Consider the following 16,054-nt stretch of genomic DNA (forward strand, 5'->3'; position numbering starts at 1 on the left):
AGAAAACATATAAACATTTTAAAGGAAAAAATACAGTCAGGTCAGGACAATATTGTTTCAAATAAGCAACCCACTCCTTTTAAACCACAGAAATGCCATTGGCAAACTCTGCACAATGGTCATAAGTAATATGCACATACACAAAAGATCACATGCTCCTGCTCCATTCATTCTGGAATTGTCAGCATGAAGTAAGGTCTGGAGTGGGAAATTAAAAGGCACTGGAATTGTATTAACTTCAGGAACTTTTTCTAGAACAAGGAGAGAAGTTCTTCATTTAGTTACCTCAATCTCTGCTTTCAAGTGTGTAATTTTAAGGGAACAACCTCAAACACATTCCACCTTTTAAAACTAAAGTTAATTCAAAAGCAAAGAACACAGAATCATCATCAAGGCACAGCACAGAGTAACTGGCAAATACTTAGACTGCTTAATGTTATATTAGTTACATAAAACCTAAGGAATAGGCTGGTTTTGCAAGTGATTTGTCCAGATTCACACAGGCATTTCATTGAAGCTTGAGAGAGACATCCTTTAAATCCTTGAAGTTTGATCCTACACAGCCCTAAACTACAACAGCTACTGAATAAAATGTAAAAGGCTCTAAATACTTCTGAATACCAAAAGTTGCAACATTACTTATTTCATACTCCATGAATATATGTAAATAAATGTGTAGCCATATATCTCTATTCTGAAAAGGCACAATGACTCTGAGAACATTTCCTACCTGTCTGTAAGCAGAGCTGAGACATAGAAAACACAGAATATTTATTTCAGCCCCACCCCCCCCTTTCAGTGACCCACTAGCCCATGGAAAACTGCATTAAATTCCATTTTTATGCTTTGATAAAGCCCAAACCATGCAGTTCAGAGCTCATAAAGAGACAATTGTGCTCACCATGTACACCTGCAATAAAAGCATATGGAGTTTGTCCAGCCCTGAAGATAAGTTACAAATCAGTGACAGAAGAAAGTGTATTTCAGTTAAATCTGAACTGTATCAAAGTTGTAAAAAGATGAAGATAAAAATGTTCACATTTACAAAACAAAGAGAAAGACTTTTGGTTTGTAACATCCAGTCTTGCAGAACCCCATGAATGAAGTGGGTGGAACTGAGACAACACTGGATTTGAGTCATCACTGACAGAGAACACAGAGGTTTTAATATGAGCTGCCAACTTTGCACATCCCCTTGACAGTTAATGTAAATACACAGCCCTATATAAATAACATTTTGCATCATCATATATGACAGGAAAAAGACAGCTTTCAACACATTTTAGGGAGAGGACACCCTAAGTTACCAACACTCTCTTTACTACGGATTTTGATCTTTAACTCCCAGCAGTTTTTTAATCTCTAGCTGTACGCTTCGTGTTGTGTTTTCAGGACCAAAATTCATTTTTAAGGATGTTTTATACAGTAAAAACATAAATATTTTCTTTTTTCCAGATTTTTTAAAGCTGCATTTATAGTAACAAGACTTACTACTGCCTTCCCTGCAGCAATTGTTATTTACTCCTTGCCTGACAGTATCTCTGTCAACTTAATATATATTATCCCTTTTTAACCAAAATGGTAATTAAGACATGATGAAAAGGCCAAGCCAGGCTGACCCACGCAGGCAGAGCTGTCCTACCTGTGAACAACTTTGGGGTCACTGCTTATAAAGAAATCTGTCCATCTTCTTGTGCTACATAAAGAGAGTTAGAGTCAGTGTGGAGATAACTCTGCAACTTAGAAAACCCTCCACTCTCTTCTAGGCCATTAGAAGTCTACCAGACTGTAACGTGAGGTGAAATCATGTTCCCAAATGATGTCTCTCTCTCTCTCTATGGGGAGAAAAATCTTTTGGCATCAACCATTAAGGGGACAGTGACAGAAATGCCAAGTACTGAAGAGTCAGGACTTCACGAGATGTATTTGTTCTGCCCAGAGACTCACAGATTTAAGAGCATTTAAACAGACCTTGTTCCAAAAGGCACTCAGCTTCTATACCCACTGCTCCTGCCTTTCCTAGATTAGGGGTTTTCATCTTGCTACACTTGAACATCTTTTAACAGTACCTGAAGAACAGGTTTAACGAGAGGTGCAAGGATGGAAGAGAGGGAAGCTCAAGAGGATGCAGACATCTCACACATGGAGTGCTTCAGATAATCCAAGATGGTCCAAATTTCAAAGTCATCACAGGTCCTTCAAGCTGGGTGATTGTAAGGCACCTGACCACAGTGCTCAAACAGGCGCACCTGTAAGAAGCACATACATAGAGTCATTTTCACCATAGCAGAGTGAGTTTCACCTTTCCATCTCTTTGGGAAAGATGGAGAGAAGCAGGAACCCCTAGTGCTTCAACTCCAGCACGTGTGCATGATACAAGGCCATTTCCCTCTGAGAGTGGGACTTGCAGCCCTGCTCACTGCACAGACAGTCCCTGGGTGCCTGCTGGGCTTTGCTCTGCTTTCATTATGTATAACACACACATACACACACTCATGTCCATGTGTGTAATCACAGAATGGTTTGGGTTGGAAAGGACCTTAAGATCATTCAGTTCCAACCCCTGCCACAGGCAGGGACTCCTTCCCCTAGAGCAGCTTGCTCCAAGCCCCTGAGTCCAACCTGGCCTTGAACACTGCCAGGGATGGGTTCTCTGGGCACCCTGTACCTTGCCACCCTCACTGTAAAGAACTTCTTCCTTATATCTAACCTGATTCTCCCGTTTAAGGTTAAACCTATTACTCCTTGTCACTGCAATCCCTGACGGAGAACACTGCATATATACGCAGACACACAATATAGATTTACAAATGCAGTAACATACACACATATATATGTACATACACACACATATATGTACACACACATGTATGTACACACACACATATGTACACACACATATGTACACACACACATATGTACACACACATATATGTACACACACATATATGTACACACACATATATGTACACACACACATATATGTACACACACACACTATATATGTACACACGCACACACATATGTACACACACATATATGTACACACACACTATATATGTACACACACACTATATATGTACACACACATATATATGTACACACACACACATATATGTACACACACACACATATATGTACACACACACACTATATATGTACACACACACACATATATGTACACACACACACTATATATGTACACACACACACATATATGTACACACACACATATATATGTACACACACACACATATATGTACACACACACACATATATGTACACACACACACATATATGTACACACACACATATATATGTACACACACATATATGTACACACACACTATATATGTACACACACACACATATATGTACACACACACACTATATATGTACACACACACATATATGTACACACACACTATATATGTACACACACATATATGTACACACACACACTATATATGTACACACACACACATATATGTACACACACACACTATATATGTACACACACACACTATATATGTACACACACACACATATATGTACACACACACACATATATGTACACACACACATATATATGTACACACACATATATGTACACACACACTATATATGTACACACACACACTATATATGTACACACACACACATATATGTACACACACACATATATATGTACACACACAGAGGCACAGGCAAGGCCTTTTTTTTTTCCAGTTCGGCGCGGTAAGGAGATTCCCGCTGCAGTTCGTAGCTGAACGTCCACGGGGGCCGGGCAGAGCCGAGCCTCCACACCAGCACACCCGTCCCCGGAGGCCGCAGCCCGGTACCTACCCGTGCGGGCCGCGGCGCCAGCACCGCCCTCACCCGGCGCGGCCGCACCCCCTCAGCGCACGCACATCCGCGGCTTCCGCCTACCCCGCCCCGCGGCTGGCGGAAGCGGCTGGGCCTCGCTTCCCGGGAGGGAGGGAGGCCGGGCAGTGGCTCGGCTCGGCTCGGCTCGGCTCTCTGCCGGAGCCGGTGATGCCGGTCCTGGATCAGCGCTGCCCCCGCCGTTCCTCTCCGTCCCTGCGGCGGGCGAGCGCGGCGGCGGGGGGCTGAGGGCCCAGCCCGCGGCCTGCCCGCCGCTATGGTGCCCTGGGGAGCGGTGCTGTGGCGGCGGCTGCTGAGGAAGCGCTGGGTGCTTGGCGTCGTCTTCGGGCTATCCCTCGTCTACTTCCTCACGAGCACGTTCAAGCAGGTCAGTGCCCTCCCGGCGGCGGCGTTCGGCACCGGGCCTCTGCGGGCGGGTAAAACATCCCTATCCCAGAGTAACTCTTGTTCCTCAGGTGCGGAACTTGCGAAAGAGGGGTATGTGTACCTAGGGTTATTTAATGGAACGCGTGCTGCTTCTGTAGTGGCAGTGACTGAATCCAGCTGGGTTAGGTGAGCCTTTGGGGAACTTGTATCCCCCGTTTTACTGGATTGTGCTGCTTTCTGTCATGAGAAAAGTAACCTACTGCAAGTAGTGTGTTGCTTATGCACTGACACTGTAGTTTCCTATTCTGCAGAGTTTAATGCCACTAGACATTTCTAACTGGGGGAAAAGCACATTGACTGGAATGGCAGAAGGAATTGCATGTTTGGATGTCTGTCTGCATTACTGTCTTTCCTTGCAGGAAGAGAGGATGGTGAGAGATCGGAATCTCCTCCAAGTGCAGGAGCACGAGCAGCCGATCATGTGGAAGGTGAAGTTCAGTTCGGGAAACAGCAGTCAGCTGAGTAACCAGTGCAGGAATTCTGTGCAGGGGAAGCTCCTCATTACAGATGAACTGGGTATACTTGATACTAAGAATTTATTCTGCCTATTGCAGTGTTTAGTGCTGCTTTGCCTGTCCAATTGTTGATGGCCCTTTCAAGTAGCAATTGCTCCTTCTTGAGACATTCTTACTGCATCATCTCAGCTGCTGGTGTTCCATCCACAGACTGGATTCATGTTGCTGTTTGACTGAACAGCAGGCATGGGTCCAAGGGGCTCAGCATGCCATGGGTGTGGCTCTGCTGGTCCCAGACCCACCTCAGTTTCAAAGCACTCCAGTTACCTCTGCACAGAACTTACATTGTGACCTGCTTGCTTTAGCATGGTTGCTTGCAGAACTATTTGTAGCTCCCTGTGCATTCCCAAAGTCAGCTATATTAAGCAGAGTAATAGGGGAAACCTGACTGGCTTTGCTTGGAGGGAGCTCAGGAGTGGTATCATTAGTGCTCAGTCACAGTTAAGGAGCTCATCTGACCCTTGTAAACCCAAGCACATTAGCCACTTGTTCTCAGTGCATGGAGCTCTTTCCTGCCCAGTGAGCTTGTTGGTCAGGCACTGGAGCTTTCTCAAAAAGAAATCAAGGCTGTAGAAAACCCACCCCATCTTGTGTGATTTGCATTGATTTAAAATTTAGCACTGCCTCAGTTATACTTACTGCCAATTCACTGAGGTCTTTAACATCACAGAGAGCTCTCACAGTCTAACACTGGTAGTACAGTTCCTGTAAGGGCATATGCTGTGGTTCTGAACTAGTAAGGATTCTGCTGAGCAATTGACTATTACAGCTATCCTGTGTGGATAAATCTAAGTCTCTTCATACGGAACTAAACAGAGTTATTTAGACATAGGCCAGTTGAAAGAACATACAGTTCTTTTCCAGTACGGTGATCACCAGTCACCTTTTCTAATAACACCAATGAATCATGCCAGAAAGAAATCTGAGCTTAAATGTTCTGCTTTTAAATACCTAAAATGTACATACAATGTATTAGGTACATAGCAGTTGTACCTATTATTTCACAACCAGGTTGTTGTGAAACTCATCCCTGTGTCTAAGTGTTATTGCTAGTTAGGACTTGAGTCAAATTGAGGGCGATCATAATCTAAATGATAAACCAACCTCCTCTCAAGTAATGTGAATATTACTATAAATTTCCATAGAGCTTACAAAGGGGTACGTCTTGCCAGTTGTTACTACTACTTTTGTTTTTCAGGCTACATCTGTGAGAGGAAGGACCTACTGGTAAATGGCTGTTGTAATGTCAACGTGCCCAGTACAAAGCTGTACAGCTGTGAGAGCTGCCTTCCCAACGGCTGCTGCAGTATCTATGAGTACTGTGTTTCCTGTTGCCTGCAGCCCAGCAAGGTGCAGAGTTGTTCTCCTGCTTTTCAGGTGTTCTCAGTTGCTCGGGTTCCTCTGTCCCTTAAAGTGCTTGTTTGTGAGGGACTTTTTCCTTAGAGGGGACAGTTCCTTTTTGCAGAAGGATGAGGAAAAGCTGCATATGGCAAGCTATAAATAAAGCTTCAAAAAAAGTTCATCCTTCCCACCATTGAGAGGAAATATTGGGAGCCTTGCAAGATGTTTCAGCACCAGGGGGATTGTGTTTGTTGAAGGGAATTGATTGCAGAAAAGCTATTCCAGCCAGTATTAGTTTTGCAATTGGTACTCCCCTGTGTTCTGTTAGCTGCTCTAGACTCTCTTCCTACTGTTGGTTCTGTGATGTGTTAACCTTTCAGTGCTTGCTAGAAGTTCTAAGTGGAGTTGCTTACTATTCCTCTGAGACTTCAGCTGTGTAGGTTAAGATGGGTTTTGGTTACTCCTTGTTGAAATACAGTTTTTTGTTTTGTTGCCTTTTTTGCTGACCACTTCAGCAACATCTTCTGGAACGTTTCTTGAACCGGGCAGCTATTGCTTTCCAAAACCTCTTCATGGCAGTGGAAGATCACTTTGAGTTGTGTCTGGCAAAATGCAGGACTTCATCACAGGTAAGACACAAATACATGCCCAGTGCTCAAAAATGGAAAAATACCCGTTGAAAATGGGGCTTAGTCCTGTGAATGGCTGGTCTGTTGTGCTTGTGTGCACACAGGCACTTTCATAAACACTGAAGCTATGGCTGAGAGCTAATGTGAGGCAGTATCCTTTGATTTGTAAGGTGAAATAGTAACACCAGGAGTAAATGAAGGGCAAAGAGCATATTTAGAGCAGGATAAGTTGTACACTCTCTTTAGAAAAGTGGTACTTAATCTGAAAAGAGACTAGCTGAGTTCAGTGACTAGTGAAGATCTTGGATGAGTTCTGGGGAAGCTCTCATATTGTCAGAATTGTTCCCAGTAGTTAAAGGATGCTATTAACTTTATGGTACAGTTCTAGACTTACCATACACTGACAATCATCTGCATAGGAACTCAAAAAGTATGTTTTAATTTTAGTTTATTTTTAAGAACAGATGAACTTCTGTTACCTGTGGGATTTTATTGGAGGCTCTGGTCTAAGCAAGCTCTCAGTGCTGTTGGAGATGTCATACAGCTTGAGTATTTAGTATAGTAATAGGGATGGATTGCAAACAAAGGACATAGTTCCAAATGTCTCCAAAGTTGTTGTATTTTTATCCATAATACCTGAACTCTAGCTTTTTCAGGAAAAAATGCATGCGTCTCAAACAGCAACTGTATTATGTCTTGTTTGCTTAGGACATTTGACAGTACTGCTTAAGTATATTTTAATACAGAAGCTGTTCCCACATGCTTGGGTAGCCTTCTGAAAAGGAAGTTCTGGGTGTGGTTCAACAATAAAGCACTGTAATAAAGAACCTGTCTTTTACATGTTAGGAGTGCAGTGTTGTTTGACTCCAGATGACACTCTACTGTGTAGAATGTGTATAAATGCTCCGGGTCCTGGCCTCGGTGAAGGGTTGTGTTGTTTCAGTATGTATGTTCTGATAAAGCTTCTCCTTCTCTTCCCGACAGAGCGTGCAACATGAGAACACCTACAGAGATCCAATTGCAAAATACTGCTATGGTGAATATCCCCCCGAGCTTCTGCCTGTTTGAAAGCTGCATGATCTATGCAACAAAGGGGAGGAACCGGAGACTAGAATCCAAACGAGCAAGACAACAGCTCTTGCTTTACAGAAGCCTCAGTGTAAAAGGCTGATGTTTTTTCTGGGGATAAATCCAGGGGTGTACAGTGTAAGCAAGGGACTCCAGGATTGAATCTTGTTTTCTTCAGTTTGTTATGCACCTGCTTTAGGTACTAGTGTTGTACTAGTGCTGTTTTTGAATACTTTCTGTACATTTTAGGATGCACAGAGTTGATCCAGGCTATAAAACATGAGAAAAATACCTAATGTAGCTTTTCAGCTGGACATGAAGGTTCAGTTGTATCTCTGCAGTCCAGAGGCTTCCCAGTGTGACAGTAATAATGGGAGGATTTTTGCTTGTAGAGATTAAAGCATGTTTGTTGTGCTTCTCTCTCTGGAGCATTCCTTGACATGCATCGTGTACACTACATATGTAATTATGAATTATTTATTCATTTTCTATGGATTACTAGCTGAAAGTATTGATGCTTTGCATAGCTAGTTGTTGATGCCTTTCAGTCCCTGTTTTATTACGTCAGGTAGAAAGGGTATTTTAGATCCTGGATAAAATTGTTTTTTTTTCCCTCCTTAGTCTAAAGGAATTGTATTGGGATTTGTCACTAGAGTGGTTATGTTCCTCTTAGTGAGTTTAAAGTATTCAGAACTCCAATGGAGTTGTTATTCTGTCAAAGTCCCATAGCATGAGAGAAGAGCAGGGATCTGCCTAGGGTGGGATGTTTATTGTCTTTAAACATTTTCCTTGTTACTCTGCAACAGTTTCCTCAAAGAGGAGTCTTACTTTTGCAAACAGCTCTCTGCTAATCCACTTTCTGACAGGGAGCACTGAAGATTTGTCTGCTTGAACTTGTTCAGGCCTTGGTAGTTTAAATGTACTTTGCTCCTGGTTGTGCAGGAGGTAAAAGGGTGGAGTTCTAGGATTTCAGTTTAATGATGTCCTTGTGTGTGGAGTAATTGGAATGTCAGAACATGGACCAAGCCCTCCTCTGAGGACAACTGTGTTGCATGAGTTCAGTTAAACAGCAATGATGGCTTTGATTTGCCTTTTGATATGTTTGCTACTCTGGGATTTCAGTCTGATCAGAATGGCCCTAGAACAGGGGTGGTTCTCCCACAATCTCTCCTAGCTCTCTAAGGATGCAATTGAAACTGTCTCCTTCTTAAGGCAACACAGAGAAGATGGGTAGAGAACCTGTAAAATGCTGACTAAATTTGTGCTCCCCCTGCAAGTCACTGCAAAGTCCAACTGTCAGACAAAATCGGGCTGTTCTTTTCTATATGCAGAGCCTCATTTCTTTTGTTTTAACCCTGTCCATCTCCTCCGTGATTTTGACTTTGTGGCTGTGTGTTTGTTTAAACTGGTAGTTCCCATTCCCTGACTGAAATAAAATATACAGAAGCTTAAACCAAACCAACCCAAGCCAAACACACACACACAACCCCCCAAAAAAATCAAATAAAACCACAGTGGTGCAAAATACCTGTAGAATACTATTGCAAGTACGTAAGATACAAACTAGTATTACAGCCATCTGATAAAATCTACTTGCATTGTTTTCTTTGTTCTTTCCCAGAAGCAATCAAGTGAGATAATGGTTCCGTCAGCAGATTCTCTTGAAAATCTTGTTTTTCCAAAAGCTTAAAAGCTTTAGCATTAGCAGTTTATCCAGCTAAACTCTATCTCCCCTTTGCTGCCACCCTATGGCAACTTCCTGCAGCAGACACGATACAGTGTGAAGATGCAGTGTGAAATGCTGTCTTCAGAGGGTAGCAGAGGTTACTTCTCTTCAGTGTTAAACATTCTTCACCCCTGTTCCAGCACTTCCTAACTGTTTTCCTCAGGGAAGGCCATCAGGTTGGTCTGTTCTATTATTCCTGCTGAGATGTATTCCAGCACTTCATGTTTTGCACCACTACTGATAAGATCAAGATACTGATGGCTTGTTCTTGCTTTCTTTTCCAACTTGGTATTAATTCCTTAGCAGGTGATACCACTGCTTGGAGCAGTAATTGTAATAAATCATAAGAACCATCCTAATTCAGGCAATGTTAGTAGGAATTCCTGGCCTAGAAAAACAGGATGTGATCAGAAGTGCATTGTGATCGTTGTTCATTCAATGAAACAGAAACTGCATCTTCCCTCCCTGGTTGTTGAGCTGTTCAACTAGTGTCTGTTATATATTGAATCATTAAAACTGTATCTTTGTTTCCAGACTACTGCCTGGTCTCATGTCTTTCCTTGAACTAAAGGGAAACTGTACCAAACTGCAAGTTTGAAGAATGCAGTGGAGCAGAGAGGGCCACTAACTTGAATACATGTAATAAAGACAAGCAAGTAGAGGCAAAGAGGAGATCTGTTTCATTTCAATTTAAAAAAAAGAGCATGCTTCTCTCAATGGTGCACAGAAAGATCTGGCCCTTTGCAAAAGTGGATCAAGCAGGGAAAGGAACACAAATGAGTGCTTCATATTGTGAAGATATGGTGGGAAATGTTGAATCTGTGTTGCCTGGTAAGACTTTTGTGTGGTTTAAGTGATGTCCATCCCTCTTGCAAAAAGGCTTGGTGATTCTGTGTTTGCCAGATAAGAGATTAAGGTTGTTGGCTTGGTTTGGCAGCAGATTTAATGAGAACACTTCATCTGCAGAGGTCAATGCCGACGTTCTGTAGTAGGACAGGATGGGTTCTGTGCTCCTTGAGTCCTGTAGTTTACAGAAATATTAGTGCTAGTGAAAAATGGTAGCAGCTGGCATCTGATAATGAACAGGTATCATATTTATCTGTACCAATTTGGAAACTGATCTATGGCAGAAGAGCAAAGCAGTAGCTGCAGTCCTTGCCGAGTTTAAACTTGAGCCACTGGCCTTGAAAGAAGCTGTTGTACTGATCCTTTGGAATGGTACATGGAGAACTGGATAAAAATTCTTACTGTGATGGGCTGGAGTTCTAAAAAGGTAAAAGCAGATTTCTGGCTTGAGGCCAGAACTAAACAGTTGATGAGTTGGGATCACTCTTTCTGCAGTCTTAGAATCTCACTCAATGTAGTGGCAATTCTTCACTCTCTTGTATGTGTTTGGGCTCTAATTGCTTGGAGAACTTTCTAACAAACTATATTAGGAACCAATTTCTGAATATAAAGCACTAAGCACAGCAAATCCTAAACATAAGCCTCTGTTCTGATATGCTTTTAAAAAGCAAATGCTTTTTTTCCTTGTCAATTAGCTGGATGGGCTTTAGGATTTGTTGTGTCTTGTGCTAGTCACTTAAACTGCAAACACACTAGATCCTTTTACCTAGCACCATAATGTGATATTTGTTCTTCAGTTATTCTAATCAGGCAGAGGTGGGGGAGGAAATGAAAAGGAATTTTCTAACTCAGCAAGTTTCACAAAAGATGTTGCTCAGCAAATTATTGGTGCTTTAATAACAGCCCTCTGCATTTCTTTACAACCCAAGGCAAACAACTATATGCATGAGGGGGAAAAATGCCAACTTCAAAACCTGCAGGGAGTGATGGGAAAGTACTTAGTTCTTCATTTTTGATCCATGTCTAATTAAACAGACAGTTCTACCTACTATTTTTGCTCAAATAAGATCTGACATGTAGCAACATGCATATTGCCTGCATGATGTCTTCCGTTTTCAAGGCAGTCATATGGCCACGGATTTTTTCTTAGAAATCAAGGTTTAGTAGCTTAGTTGTCTTAAAGAAGCGTTCTCAGGATGCATTCAGACTGAAGCATGTTTGCTGTACTCTGCTGTTTTGCCTATGGTAAAATAACACAGTGTTGCAGAGTAGAGAAAATGAAGAAATTAATTCTGGCTGAAAAGCTTGCCTTGTGGAAGCTGTTCTGATATGTATTTCAATTAAGGGGATAGAAGACCACAGACTATAGTTGCAAATAGAACAATAGGCAAGTGTTAGGTTTTCTATAGAGGAGATTACAATTAAATTTGTTTCTACTGTTAATGGTTGAAATAAGGTCTAGCACCTGATTTCTTGCTAAGTTAATGAAAACCAGCTCTCATTTATCCTGTATGTTTTCTGTCTCTCTGCATGCACCTACAAAGTAAGGCACACTAATAGGCATCAAGGTGAATGGGAATCACATCATTTGCCTGCATTCTGTTTCTTCCCTGCACAAAATTGTGTTTAGATTTAATCTCCTTAGAGCAAAAGGATAACTTTACATTTGTAGTTTCTATGGCATCTGACTGTGGCCTCACATGGAGCCTTTAATGTACCTATTGATAGGAATCATACCTCTTACATAGATATGAAATGCAGCCATTTGAAGAAGTGGGATAAGGTTGGGTATAAGTCACAGGTGTAACATGCTTATTTTAATACATACAAAAGAGTAGCATCCTAAGCTATTTACCTTATCCTATGCATAAAAACACATCCATCAGGTGTGTGAGATGACACTGGGTATGCATGTACACATCTTCCAACTGAAAAACGTAGATTAGTAGCAAACTACAGTTACAAACCCGCTTAGTAATAAAAGTTGTGCTGAGGAAGTAAACATGTTCATACATGGAGGATCTGAATCGCTGAGGATTTAAAAATACACGTTAAAGGATAAAATCCCAATCATCTGTAGTAGCAAATACATACAGAAGTATGAGGAAGCAAGGGAAAAATACCTCTTCCGAGGTGTTTTTGTCTGCTCAATTTGCATCAGCTCACAAGCTTACCCCTAACGCGTCTCAACCGGTGCAACAGCGAGGCTCCGCCAGCAGAGGTTACCACAGCATGCCGATAGAAGCCGGTCTCCTCCCTGGCAGATGGCCCTTAGAGCTGCGTTTCACTTGGCAAAACCTGCAAGGACAGAGCACAACTCATTGCACTGCTCTAGGAAAACCTGTGGAGAGTCTGGAATTACTGCTGCGCCTTCGGACGGGCCGCCCAAACCCACGGAATGAACTCGCCTTTGAGGGCTGACTGGGTTTTCAACCCGTTGGGCAGTCGCGGAGTGCTAATGTGGGGAAAAAAGCCGTGGCATTGTGGCACGCTGATTGACAACCGTTATACTAAAATAATAAGATAAAAAATCCCGTTCTGACCCTCATAGGAGGGGGAAAAATAGGAAAGCCCTGCCCCTTCCCGCTGTGCCTGTCATGGCGGCCCTCCTCACGCCACAGGGCAGCCGCGCTCTCACAGCGCGGTGATAAAGGCTCCTCCCCTCCAGCCAGGCTCCGGAGGTGTGAAGGGACGGCTCCGCGGTCGAGGTCGAGGTCGAGGCCGGGGCTGGCCGGGAGGCGATGCCGGCTGAGGAGCGCTGCCGCAGGGTGACCCCGCCGCCTCCCGCTCGGCGCCGTTTACCTCCTTTTTCTCCTCACGCCACTCCGTGCCCTCCATTAACTGCCCGGGCCGCGCTGAAGGGAGCCCTGCGCTGAGGCGGCCGCTGAGGTAATGGGCCGGGCCCCGGCCGAGGCTTGTGGCTCTCAGAGCGGTCTCCTGCCGTTCACGGAGCTCCGTAACCGCGGCCTTCCGCTGTAGCGCCCGTTCCTCGCCGCGTTCCCCGATGGCTGCTCTGGCAGGATGAAACGAGGTGAGGCAGCGTCGCGATGGCTGCTCCAACGCGTGTCTGCGCCATGTTGCTGCTTTGTGTCAGCTTTGCCTTCTCCCTTCCCCTGTTTTGCCTCGGGCCTTGTCTGTAGTTACTGGAGGTTGAAACAGGGGAGTGGAAATTCTCCCTTCTCGTTGAAATGTTGCTTTTCTAAGTAGGGAGAGGTAGCGCTTTTGAGATGGGAGGGCATCTCACTGTGCTTGCCTTCTCAGTTTCTCTTCGACTCCACTTTGGTGCTAGTTGTAGCTTTCCGATGTCTCAGTCCACCACTGCTTTGGGTATTGATGCAAAATTCCGTACTACTGTGGTTGCAGCGTGTGTTAAAAGTCAAACCCATCTGAAGTTTCAGGAGAGAAAACTCAGCATGAGCTTTCAGATTAGAGATTGGGTGAGCTCTTTTGCAGCAGTAAGAGCTGGTGCACCCATTTGAAGGTTACTGAAAACCCTTAGCTTACTGAAGAAAACATTTGCCCTAATTGTGATATCCTAGCTTGCTGTCAACAGCACAGGAGGCTTGCTTGCAGGAGAAATAGGATTTATGAGGAAGAAAGGTGTAGGTTGTATCAGGCTTCACTGTAAAAACGTTACACTGAGATTTGTTGTAATACCAAAAATAGCACCAAGATCAATTAATTTTTTAGTAGTTAATGTAAATTTTATTTCCAAATGAGCCTAAATGTGTTGTACCCATGAACCTTCATCTCACTGTACGGAGGTGCAGCCCTATACTGGAAAGTAATTCTAAGGAAATATATGAACAGAGATCTTTGCTTAGCGACACCTGGGAAGACTCAGTGCTCAACATGCCCTGTCCTGCTAGTTTGTAAATTCAGCCTGGGTTCTATGTATCATGCTTCTATGTGTTCTATCTATCATGTTTCTATTTATAATAGCTTTGCAGCTGGAAGTGAGATGATTTACTGGTGGTACATGAACCTGAATGTTGAATGCTCAGAGTTCTCTAGCTCTTAAATGTTCAGCAATCACAAGCCAGGTCCACTCACACAATACATTAGCGAGAACCATGCTTATTTATCACCCGAAGGCAGAATAATGAAGTTTCAAAGGTCCGAGTTCCCCTCTACAACAGTAAAGGTTTCATTTCTCTTTCTTGTGTAAAATCTGAGTTTTCTGTGTGGCCACCTTCGTCCAGCAGCTGCAACTGGAAAAAAAGCAACCAGTAATATAAGGCCCATGAAAACACTGTGGGAGTTGGTGACTGACAGCGCTGTGCTTTTCTGCAAGACGAGTGAAAGAAAACCTCACCTTACAGGGACTTTGTTGCTCCCATATATAAAACAGGTATTAATCCAGGGTTTGTTTTTTGGTGTACAAGTAATACTCAACTACAGAAGATCTGTTAAGGAGCCGTACTTTTTGTAAAGCCCATTTTTCTGATCCCAAATCCTACAGCTAAAAAAATGGCAGTGGTGGTTAGTGGAATTCCGTTGGAATTTATTGAGTGCTGTAAGTTGGGTAAAGAGGGAAAACTTTGGACCTCATCAGGATTCTCTCTGGCTTCCCGCCAGCTGGCTTTTGGGTAGGTTCTGTTGAAAGAGTTGATATATTCTGTCCTCAAAACCAGAGGAAATGCTGCAAGGTACCAGGCTATTAAAACAAATTATTTATTTGTGAACATCAGTGAAATATTTTGTGATGTTACACTATATGCGCTTGTCACAGTCCTGCCACATCAAGGTTAGAATGGAAGGTGACTGGCTGGCAGCCCCTGAATCAGATGGAGATGTTGATTTCTCAGTTAACCCAGGCAGGGCGAGGCTTGCATGCTCTGTTGCTTTGAACAGCCAGATAATGAATATGCTTTCCAGAATTCGTGTTTCTCATAGTGGAAGCAGCAGCTGTGTGTGATCTGTGTTGCTGTCAAAGGAAAGTGAGATGTAGTTAATTCAAGTCTACACAACAAAGACATATTGATCAGGGCTCTTCTTGCTAGGGCTGGGTATCTGCAATAACAATGACTAGGACAGTGCAGCAAGCCAGGATGGCAAAACCAAATACGCTTTGTCTTAATCCAGTGAGCGAGAGGATTTACTACCTAGATTCACTGCTGAGCATCAGCAGTTTTGGAGCAATTCTGCTCCAGTCTGCAAAGGATTGGTAAGATACCGAAATCAAATGGAAAGGGCACGTCTTGTTCATGTCATTATGAATACACTTCGTTTGTAGCTATAAGGTTAAAATCATGGATTCAGTACAAACATCTTGCAATGGATCAGTTCCACATGATTAAAAAAACCCCTTGTGTTTATGGTATCTGGATAAAGTTATACTGAGCTGCTTACAGAGGTACTGAATGTTGCAAGAATTATATGGAGTGCATGTACACGTTATGGTTCCTCTGTTCTTTTTCCACTAATAGTACTTGCATGTGGATGATTATGTGCTATATATTTAGTAGAGTATCACAGTATGTATTTTTTAGTGCAAAGCTAAAATTCCTCATATACTGCTTTTGTAATAAAAAAAGTAATCATTGCTTTTATTTCTGCAGAGGTACCCAATTCAGTTTCTGTCTTCCCACTTTTCCTTCCTGACTCTTTCTTTTTTA

At 42.9% G+C, this 16,054-nt stretch overlaps 1 protein-coding gene across 2 annotated transcripts; it reads left to right on the forward strand.

Annotated features, from left to right (window-relative positions):
• The first annotated feature begins 4,001 nt into the window (after nt 1–4,001).
• Nucleotides 4,002–9,284, forward strand: SPRING1 (SREBF pathway regulator in golgi 1). Of its 2 annotated transcripts, none has more exons than XM_057414640.1 (5): nt 4,002–4,252; nt 4,671–4,827; nt 6,025–6,203; nt 6,683–6,796; nt 7,781–9,284. In XM_057414640.1, the coding sequence occupies exons 1-5, from the start codon at nt 4,142–4,144 to the stop codon at nt 7,862–7,864; spliced, it is 645 nt and encodes a 214-aa protein (XP_057270623.1). In that variant the 5' UTR covers nt 4,002–4,141; the 3' UTR covers nt 7,865–9,284. The 2 variants fall into 2 exon arrangements, with proteins under 2 accessions (XP_057270623.1, XP_057270624.1); XM_057414641.1 differs by having other exon boundaries at nt 4,003–4,252; nt 6,025–6,176.
• Nucleotides 9,285–16,054: the final 6,770 nt, after the last annotated feature.

Source organism: Pezoporus wallicus, unplaced genomic scaffold, assembly GCF_028554395.1.
Source record: "Pezoporus wallicus isolate ANWC-B61680 ecotype Strahan unplaced genomic scaffold, APGP_CSIRO_Pwel_v1 contig_10548, whole genome shotgun sequence".
Classification (NCBI taxonomy): domain Eukaryota; kingdom Metazoa; phylum Chordata; class Aves; order Psittaciformes; family Psittacidae; genus Pezoporus; species Pezoporus wallicus.

Bases quoted from the DNA above. Each gene is read 5' to 3' on its own strand.
- SPRING1 (XM_057414640.1), top strand. From the start codon at position 4,142: ATGGTGCCCTGGGGAGCGGTGCTGTGGCGGCGGCTGCTGAGGAAGCGC. The intron at 4,253-4,670 runs GTCAGTGCCCTC...CTTTCCTTGCAG, and splicing joins TCACGAGCACGTTCAAGCAG to GAAGAGAGGATGGTGAGAGA. The intron at 6,797-7,780 runs GTAAGACACAAA...TCTTCCCGACAG, and splicing joins AATGCAGGACTTCATCACAG to AGCGTGCAACATGAGAACAC.